Source organism: Chaetura pelagica, unplaced genomic scaffold (genome assembly GCF_000747805.2).
Source record: "Chaetura pelagica isolate M959 unplaced genomic scaffold, ChaPel_1.0 scaffold17, whole genome shotgun sequence".
NCBI lineage: Eukaryota > Metazoa > Chordata > Aves > Apodiformes > Apodidae > Chaetura > Chaetura pelagica.
In genome coordinates this window covers 3,764,376-3,774,503 of record NW_009970726.1, presented here as the reverse complement: position 1 = coordinate 3,774,503, position 10,128 = coordinate 3,764,376, and the positions used below count along the sequence as shown (strand labels likewise).

The 10,128-nt window shown below is 42.7% G+C and overlaps 1 protein-coding gene across 1 annotated transcript; it reads left to right on the top strand.

Moving 5' to 3' along the window:
• The first annotated feature begins 495 nt into the window (after positions 1-495).
• PTCHD3 (patched domain containing 3) lies at positions 496-7,162 on the top strand. The gene is made up of 4 exons (XM_010007029.1): positions 496-543; positions 1,242-1,363; positions 2,694-2,839; positions 5,583-7,162. Exons 1-4 carry the CDS (start codon positions 496-498, stop codon positions 7,160-7,162), a joined length of 1,896 nt encoding a protein of 631 aa, XP_010005331.1.
• The last annotated feature ends 2,966 nt before the right edge of the window (positions 7,163-10,128 follow it).

Here is a 10,128-nt window from a genome sequence, read left to right as displayed (position 1 = left end):
ACATCCCGGCGGCGTTAGGCTTCTCCTCCATTCAGGTAACGCGGCACTGGGTTTGGGCTCAGGACTGAAGAGCGCCGACCTGGTTTTTCCGTGCGAGCACAGGTTGTCCCCGGCCACCTTCAGGGAGCAGCACCCTAGGGACACGACCAGGCATTAAACACAGGTGAAACGGAGAGCAGCACATGGGAATGCAGCTGATCTTCCTAGGCAGCTAAATCCAAGCAAGGACAAGCCACATTCATTCACTGACTTCGCTTTGCCTCAGTGGTGACCATCTTCCCCACATGGCCAAGAGTCAAAGCTCTTGTTCAGGACTCCCCATGAGATGGTTCCTATGGGTGTCCATGCAAATCTAAGAGCTGCAGCAGGAGAGTCTAGAGACCACGCTGCCCCCAGGAACCCATCCTCTGCACCCCAAAACCTTTTGCACATACTGCAGATGGGTGTATGGGGTGGCCACCACAGCCCTCAGGCCCCCCAGAGTGAATGGGGAGCATGGACAGCCCCTCTGAGAAGATGCCCAGAGCTCTGAGGTTCACTCAGGTTTGCTTTTTGCTGGCAAAGATAAGGAGAAAAGTATAAAAGACAGAGTGGGATTTTTGGACTTCTCACCACATAGTGTGATGGGTGAGGGCCAACCCTTGCTGTAACAGATTGATTCCCCCCAGTTTTATTCTGGCCACCTCAGCAGAATCTCTTTTCCACTAAAATGGATTTAAAAGTAAAATGTAAAGGTGTTCTGGCTAGGATACCATTTTCCAGCAACAGGCACGAAAGATGTGGTGAAAGGAGCGGAAGAAACACCTGTTTTCCACCACTAGATCTCAGCTTCTGGGGAATGGGAACTCAGAGACTTCCTAGGCTCAGTGACCCATCTGTATTTCATGAGGCTTTGTTCTCCAAGTTTGCCTACATGCTCTTTGGACCCACCTGAGCTTCTGGTCTCTACAGCACTGTCAATCAGTGGGAGACCCAAAATGCCTGGGCTTCCCCATTACTAGAGGGGTGGTGATAGAGGGAAAAGACAGGGACCTGAGCAGTGCTTCCAGTGTTGTCTGCTCCATGCTGCTCATGCAATGCACTGTCCTTGGTTTCTATTAAGTGCAAGCAGCACTTCTGGGTATTGTGAGTGCCACAGAAATGCATTAGTGCCAACATGATGTTTAGTATTGCCTATGGATGTGTAAAAGACCAAGAAAATGCGTAGAACTGCTTCATCTTTCCTTATGTTTTAACAACAGGTGACATATTTCACTTCGCTGTCGAGACAACAGGAGTTCGAAGGAAACACAAAGAGGGTGATCCCGCTCTTTTCTATAACCTACTTCCTGACAATAACCTTTTCAATCGTCTCTTGTCTAAGGTAAAATGACATCTAAGCTATAAACAAAATTTACCAGCTCAACCTGTCATACTCAGTGGAGACACTCACCAAAAAGATGTGTAAAAATGAAGCAGAAAAGTTGTCATTTGAAGGGAGGGAAGGAATAAGTGGTGCTATTGCTTATGGTTATTTTCTTACTTTCTTGCTACATTTGTAGTTTCTATCCTCATCCCACCCACAAGGTACTAATTCTTTGTAAAGATAAGTTTAAAAAGGGAAGGAAGCAGGGAAGGGAGGAGAAGTATATCATGTTAAAATCTGTTTTCACCTTTCGCCTGTCACCTGCTCAGTTAAAGGTGCAGAGGAACACGCACTAGCTTCATAGGTTACAGCAAGTGTGTGTACAGCTTGCTAGTGAAGTCAGAGCCTTACCTGTTGTTCACAGAGAGCTTAGCCTGCCCTTCCTTTGTGCTGGTGGAAGGTGAACCACTGTGCATTTGACAGCCCTACAGCAATGTTTGTGTGCTGTGCTTGAGTACTTGGAGGCTGGGCTTACTGGTTTAGCTCTTGCATCAAGCATCATGTCTGTTAGGTTATTCATTTTCTGAACATCAGCTGTCTCACATCCAGTCATTTGTGAGCACAGACAGAGCAAGGGTTGTTCCACCAACTCACACTTCTTGCCTTGGAAACGGGAGGTTCTCTTAAAGTTCAGAAATGGTCTACAGCCTGGAAAATACTAGTGATCAGGCAAGAGGCAACTTTCTACCCCCTCAGTTGGGGAGCAGAGTCTCCCACTGGAAGTTTTTCATGGGGAATCCTTGAGCCAGCCTTTGAGGGCATCTTGGCAAATGGCTACTAGCCAATCTGTTGGCTGAGAAGGCTTCTATACAAAGCACTGACTTCCCAGGAGATATTTCCATAGTAGAGTGATTCTACACCAAGAACCCATGGAAAAGGAAAGAGCTTCTAAAAATTCATAATTTTGGGGGTCACTCAAAGTTTAGCCTCCCACTGGTGGAGCCTACAAATGTTCATTTTGCCAGCTCTCTTATTATTGATGCAAAGATCAGTACAGATATTTACTGTAAGGTATATAACTGGCCAGCAGTAATGATGTATTTAGCACCTCCTATATAAGTTAATCATGTCTGATGCTGGCACCTGTGAGCTCTACTAGAAAATGGCAGCTTTCACCTAGAGTTCTCTCCACAGATAAGGTCATGTCAGTACTTGTGCAGCATATTCACTTGTCATGACAAACACCTTTGTGAAATACTTGACATGTAACTAAGATATTCCTAAAAAGTAAATAAGGAAGAATAATTACAATTATTAATTGTATGTTAAAATATTTTTGTGTTTTCAGACTGAACTGTATAAGAAATAATGTTTGGCTTGCATGCTGTGGTGTGCTGTCTGCTGGTTTAGCTGTATTAAGCAGCTTTGGATTGCTCCTCTTCTGTGGAGTGCCATTTGTGGTCACTGTTGCAAATGCACCTTTTCTTATTCTAGGTAAGTAAAAGAAGTGAGTCGGATTCAGATACAAAGAGTAAAGCAGAGTTGAAGCAACCTGAGGGTGTTACTGCCTTAGATCCTACGCAGGTCCATCCTGCAGTGAGGGGAGGAGACACCTAGAGGTGCAGCCTCCTCTCAGTTCCTGCTGGCAGTTGAGCCACTCAGCTCAGCCCACCCATGTTGGGACTGGAGCTGGGCTCTGCCAGAAGGGCAGCTTTTCCCAAAAAGCGATGCCTGCTTTGGCTTCACAGCTGTGGCATGATAACTGTATGTGAGAGGGTGGTACAGTTAGCACTGGTTGATTATTTATTCAACTAGTGCTAATTCTTGAGGTCAGCTGAACAGGTTTCTGTCACCACATTCTTCTCTAACACCCCCTGCTGCTTTCTATAGGTTAATTATAAGGATTGACACCTATCTTTAGCTCTGCTCTATTAGTCAGCAATTTAAACAGGTACAGCATATTTTTTCCTCATCCTATATTAAATGCCCTTTCCCTATTCTAGTAAACTTGTTCCGGTTTTAATTTCTAACCTTTAAGTCTCCATTCCTTATTCCCCTTTTATCTTCCCTCGGAAAGGTGGAGGGGGGTAAAAGACAGCAGTTCTGTCTTCTGGTTTGTGGTTCACCCTGACCACTAAACCAAGACAGAATATTTGGTACCCAACATGGGTCCTGTGACAAAGATAATAATTAGGCAAAGTCAAAGGCAAAACAGGGACTGAACTATGATTATCAGGAAGTTTGGTGGTTATAATTGTGGTGAAGGGATGAGGGGTGGATTGAATGTAAATGACCTATTTTTGTTTGGTATTGTGATATTATTGTAATTTTGGTGTGGGTTTTGGTTTTTTTGCTAATGTGAGTGAAGTTTGTGAAAAAATTATTAATGTGGATTTTCATAATAATTCTTGAATAGGTGATCCACGGAGGTGAGAGGTGGAATGTGTTGGGTTGGTGTGGCACAGTTCTGGTGGGCGGGGAGGGGCCCCAGGGATGGCTCCTCCTCCTGAAAGCTCTCCTGGCTCCAAAGTCCACCTCTGGCTAAGGCTGAGCCTGTCAGTGATAATGGATGCACCTCTGCAATTAATATAGGCTAGAAGGGGAAACAAATAGCTATCAGACCTCAGATTGGACAGGGCTTTGAGCAACATGGTCTAGTGGGAGGTGTCCCTGCCCATGCAGGGGTGTTGAACTGCATGATCTTTAAGGTCCCTTCCAACCCAAACCATTCTATGATTCTGGGGCTAAACAGTCTCGTTTGATTATACAGCTGAAGTAACACACCATTTGTGCAACCAGCTCCCCCAGAAAAGCAAGGAAGTTTGTGTCATTGCATCACAGTTGCACAGACTGCTTGACAGCCAGTGCTGAACTTATCAAATACCATTAGGTACTGTTCCTGCAAATAAATTACTTCTTCTGAAATCTGTATGTGGTCTCCTATATGATAAATTTATGTGGTGTTTTCAGCAGGTTGATAGAAACTGCAAATACTCCTCAGTTTCTTTGTTTCCTTCATAGTTAAAATGCATTTTGTATTTGCTCGTCAATTCCAGAGGCTCCAAATTTCAGAATTACCCTTTTGTATACCTGGAAAAGGGCTTAAGCCAGTTTATTCAGATCTTTATCAATAACATACAGGCTTTTGTCTTCTTTGCATTAAAGGAAACAAATTACCAGTACATTAGATGACTTGCTTTGGAAGCCTGCTTGTTTTCTGGAAGCACTCTGGCTTGCTGGCATCCAAGATTACCTTTTGACATGCTGCTTAATTCATCTTTGCATGTCTCCTGGCATTTCCTGTTCAGGCAGCAGATAGTGATTTCATCTGTTCTTTTATGCTTACGTATATCATCTATGCTCATCTATGCTTGCTCCTCTATTCATGCAGTCTTGTTTCCCCATTTTGTGTGATTAATTTGCAGGGAATATAAGAGCCCTTTATACAGTAATATTGGCAAAATACTGAGAGGCCTGTGATTAAAATCTCAAGTTAGCAGAGTTCTTCACATTGGCTCTTCCTTTTCAAACTTTGGCTCAATTACTCTAGTGTCTTGGCAAAAACTCCAGCTCGGGACCCCAGTCTTCCTGGCAGGCTTTCCTGGGACTCTGAGCAGGCACACCTGTATAAATATGAAGATAAATCAATAATAAATAATGAATAAATGCTTGAAGATAAACTGGAGAGAAGATAAGTGGATATCAAAGAGCATAAAAAAGCAAACCACTGGGGAACTGGGACCACTGTTCTCCCATGTGTTAGCAACTGTTCTCCCAGTCTGCCGAAGGCAGAGCAAGGAAGTATTGATCTAATCTGTTGCAGTGATAAAGAGATTCCAAAGATAGTGAGGACACTTGCAACAATAAGGAGAGACGAGCATCAGAATAAGTGATGCATTTAAATCTATGTAATCTATCTCACTGGACACCTGCACAGTAAATACAACACACATGCCCGAGTTGGACTAGGTGTGTGCAGTCCTTCAGCAGAGTAGGCTGAGGGATCAACAACCCATCAGGTCATCAGGAGTTTCTGAAATGTAATAAATTCAGCTCCACATAAAGGTTCTGTTTTCGTGTATCTGTTTAACTTGAATCAGCAATAAAACAGTGCTAAAAGCCTAACTTTCCTTTTCAAAGTTGTATGCAGACTTAGATGTGATTTGTTTGCACTTTTGTTGGGTGTTGATGGGAGTTGCCATTTGCAGTGCAGTGTTAACTTTTTCTCCCCCCGCAGGAGTTGGTGTTGATGACATGTTCATCATGATTGCTTCCTGGGAACGAAGTTCAAGAAAAAATAATAAATCCGATGTTAAATCTCTGCTGGCTGAGACTTATTCAGAAGCAGCACTTTCTGTAACCATCACCACTCTCACAGATGTTTTGGCCTTCTTCATTGGCACCTGGACTGCTTTTCCATCTGTGAGATCATTTTGCCTCTATACAGGCACTGCTTTTGTCTTCTGCTATATATATACCTTGACTTTCTTTGGGGCAATTATTGTATTAAATCATAAAAGGGAGGAAGGAAACCGACACTGGCTAATTTGCATGCCTGTGGGAGTAGATGAGGGCGAGGCTGAGAAGTCCTGCCTGTACAATGCTTGCTGTATAGGCAACTATTCTGGGCAGTCATCTCAGCCAGAAGGTGAACATCCAATGAGCATATTCTTTGAAAAGTATTACGGTCCATTTTTTACAAATAAATGGATCAAGCTACTTGTGGTGTTGCTGTATGGAGCATATTTGGGTGCCAGCATTTATGGGTGTACTCAGATCAGGGAAGGCATCGATCTTCGGAACCTGGCAAGTGACGACTCTTACATTATTCCATACTACGATGACAATGAGAAATACTTCTCAGCGTATGGACCCAGGGTCATGGTTGTCATTCCTGAAAGTGTCGATTATTGGAATGAGACTGTTCGTCTTGTCATTGAGAACTGCACACAGAATTTAGAGGGCCTCTCCTATGTAGATAAGAACCTGACGGATTCATGGCTGAGAGTATACACAACACTTGGAAACAGTGGTTTGGTAAATATCAGCAATAAGACTCTCTTCATTAATAACTTACCTGCACTGTTCCGAATCGTTCCCAGTTATGAGTGGGACATTAACATGACTCAGAATAAAATAGAAACTTCACGTTTCTTTATCCAGACGGTGAACGTGATCTCAGCCGTTGATGAGAAGAGTCTTCTCAATCAGTTAAGAGAGACAGCCAGGCAGTGCAGTATTCCATTAATGGTGTACCACCCAGCCTTCATCTACTATGATCAGTACCTGGTAATAGTGCAGAACACCATTCAGAACGTTGTCATTGCTGCTGGGGCAATGCTCATCATCTCCCTTCTGCTTATTCCCAACCCATTGTGCTGCTTGTGGGTGACTTTTGCCATAGCTTCTGTTATAGTTGGTGTTGCTGGTTTCATGACATTTTGGAATGTCAATCTAGATTCCATATCCATGATCAACCTAGTCATTTGTATAGGGTTTTCAGTGGATTTTTCTGCTCATATTTCCTATGCCTTTGTTACAAGTAAGGAGACATCAGCCAATGGGAGGGCAATCAAAGCTCTGTCCCAGCTGGGTTACCCAGTATTACAAGGTGCAGTTTCTACTATATTAGGAGTGGTTGTCCTGGCTGCAGCAAAAGCCTACATCTTTAGGACATTTTTCAAGATCATGTTCCTTGTTATTTTGTTTGGGGCTCTTCATGGTCTTGTTTTTATTCCAGTGTTTTTAACCTTTTTTGGAAACGTTTGCGTATCACCCCACAATCCCAAATCTATAAAAATAGAGCTTAGATTTTAAAATTATGAAGATTGTTTATAACTGAGTTAAATGTAAGATATTATGTACTGATTATATGCAGATTAAAATAGAGTGACTTTCAGGGAATATAAGAAATGAAGGAAATGAAGGACAGAAAAATAAACAACAGGGAAGCAAAGGCTTCAGAAAAGCCAGGCAAGAAAAAAAATATGAAGAAATCAAAGCACACAGAACGTTTTTGCATTTCTTGGATTTTTTTTCTGTGCTTGACTATAGCACCTTAACATTGTTACATCGTTTTTGTGTTGTGACTTGTGTACAGAATGTATTAGAATTATGAACACCGCTGCACCAGCGTGATGCACTAGGTTACTGTCGTGTCAGGTGATGTGTGCAGGAGAACAGCTCCCCCTGGATTGCATTTCTTGCCTCTTTACCTTGATGCTGTAACTCAGCCCAACATTGAGCCTGAAGATAATTTCCGCCAAGAGGCTCAAACCTGGAGGTTTTACAGCAAGATTACAAGAGGTCAGAAGTGCCTCAGACTGCAAAGGTTCTGAAGCCATCAGGAGACAAAGTCTGCGTAGGCTCCTAATGCGGCACAAGAAACCCTTAGGGCAGACAAACTGACATTTCGTATTTGAATCCTTCTTTTCTTGGTGTCCTGTTTTCTTGCTAACATTAAACATGATATAGCTTTAAGAAGATAGCGCATACCTGGTTTTGGCTGCAGTTTGTGAAGGGTTATGCTGTAGGTGATTGAACTTGCTTGGACTTCCTGGGTAACCACCTTGGAAGATGTGCCATGAAGGATTCATCAGAGAGACTGACATACTGGGTCAGCAGAAAAGTGAGAAAGCAGCTCAGGTGTAAGCCAGTCAGTCCTAAAACTATAAACCTATAAATGTTATTGTGTTAACCAGTGATGACTCATCCTGTGATGTTTCAACAGAGCATAAGACTTCTCACTAAATAAGAGGTAAGAATTTATGAGGTGGTCTTTCAAGCTGTAGGGATTAAGACTGGATGAAAAGTCAATTCCAAATTTGTTGTCCATATAGTGAGCTACATGTAGGAAATCATGTGAATGTTGGTAACTGACGTTTGTCATTTTGGAAAATGTTAGGAGTTATTAAACCATTCAGTCCAAATCTGCAGCTGCGGAGTCTTTCTTCTGAGAGATGCAGCAAGTGTGACAGAGCAGTGGCTGCCTCTCCTCCGTGTGGCTTTCTGATCTGTTGCATGAGACCCGGGAGACAGGGCAGAATCCTGTTTCCTTTGTGATGTCTCTTCTGTTTATGGGGACAAGGAACTGGAAGTCAGGTCACTCAAAAATGAATACTTAACTTCCAGGACAAACAGAAAGCACTGTTACTACTGTTACTCATTCTCAGAGCTGTCTACAGGCATTAAATTAATTTCCATTTAGAGTCACTCTGAAAGCTATATAACAAAGGTCAAGATAAATCACTGACAGACAAGAAGAAACTGTGACTAGTTCCTCAATATTGGCCGAATCTGAAATGCAACAAAAATATTTTTCAAGAGACACTGGGAACTTTCTGTCCAAAAGCCATTATTAACCAAATTACTACCAAAAAAAAGGAAATAAACTCCAAAAATTAAAAAAAAAAAAAAAGTGATTCTGTGTATACCCTTTCAAATTAAAACAAACAAACAAACAAACAACAGAAACCAAAAATGTGCCAAGGACCACATGAAGTTCACCTGAAACTTAGATATTAATATATTAATACTATTTTATGTTAACTGCCCAGATACTACAGTGATGGATGAAAATAACAACTTTCAAGATGCTCTGAAGAGTAACAATCATCAGTAAGACACATAATGTATCACTTTGTAAAAGAAAAATGAATTCAAACGCAAAGCCAGTTTTTGGAGGAGTACTTAACATGTATATAACCAGAAGTGCACTTCAGCAGTTGTGTCTTTCTTTTTTCCTAGAGCAACACGCTTTGCTTTGCAGAGGTTAAAACTAAACAAACAAAACTACCAGTCCCCCTCCCACCAATCCCTCTACCTACAACAGTCTGAGAATTCTCATATGTAATTTTTTGCAGAAGGTATCCTGAACTGTCCTGCAAATTTATGTCTCTTAAAGAATATTAAGTTTCCTTCTCATTCCAGTTTTTCTGTGGAACCTTCTACCTAGAAAGATACTCAAACTGTATCTGGGTGGGTTGTTTCATCAGTGAGACAGCTCAATATTCTACTACTACTATTATAGTAGCTCTATGATCATGGGTAAATGTTTATTTTAAAAGTTACATGTCTTGCAATGCTCCAGAGCTGAAGAGCCAGTTTTGCTTGTAGGAGAAACAGTTCTTGAAATAGTAGTTGTTATGGTTTGGGCCTAACACGACAACAAAGAACAAGCCATGTGGCCACTCACTCCCCCCCTCACACACACTCTGGGATGAGGAGGAAAAAGGCCAACTAGAAGCACAGGGGTCAAGACAAAGGACAAGGAGGGTTCTTCACCAATTAAGGTCCCAGGCAAAACAGACTCAACTTGCAGAAAAAAATAATGATTTCACACTAATCCAATGCACACAGGACACAGACAACACAAAGAGCAGGGCTTGCATATGTTACCCCACCCCTCCCTTCTTCCCAGGCCCAAATCCCTTTGTTCCCGGTTTCTCTCACTCCTTCCCCCCAGCGGCACAGGGGGACAGGGGATGGGGTTTAGAGTCAGTTCACAGGCTGGTAGTTCCTGCTGCTCCTTCTTCCTCAGGAAGAAAGACTCCTTACAGTCCTTCTCTGCTTCCCCATAGGGTCCCTCCCATGGGAGAGAGTCCTCCACGAACCTCTCCTTCATGATTCCTTCCCACGAGGTCCAGAGCTGCTCCAGCCTGGGCTTCCCACAGAGTCACAGGTGCTTCGGGAACAAACTCCCCTGGCACCAGGGTCTTCCAAAGCTGCGCAATCAGAGTCCACAGGCAGCAAATCCTGTGGCCACAACGTCCAAGTCCACTGGC

Bases quoted from the DNA above. Each gene is read 5' to 3' on its own strand.
- PTCHD3 (XM_010007029.1), top strand. From the start codon at position 496: ATGGACAGCCCCTCTGAGAAGATGCCCAGAGCTCTGAGGTTCACTCAG. The intron at 544-1,241 runs GTTTGCTTTTTG...TTTTAACAACAG, and splicing joins GAGCTCTGAGGTTCACTCAG to GTGACATATTTCACTTCGCT. The intron at 1,364-2,693 runs GTAAAATGACAT...TTGTGTTTTCAG, and splicing joins TCAATCGTCTCTTGTCTAAG to ACTGAACTGTATAAGAAATA.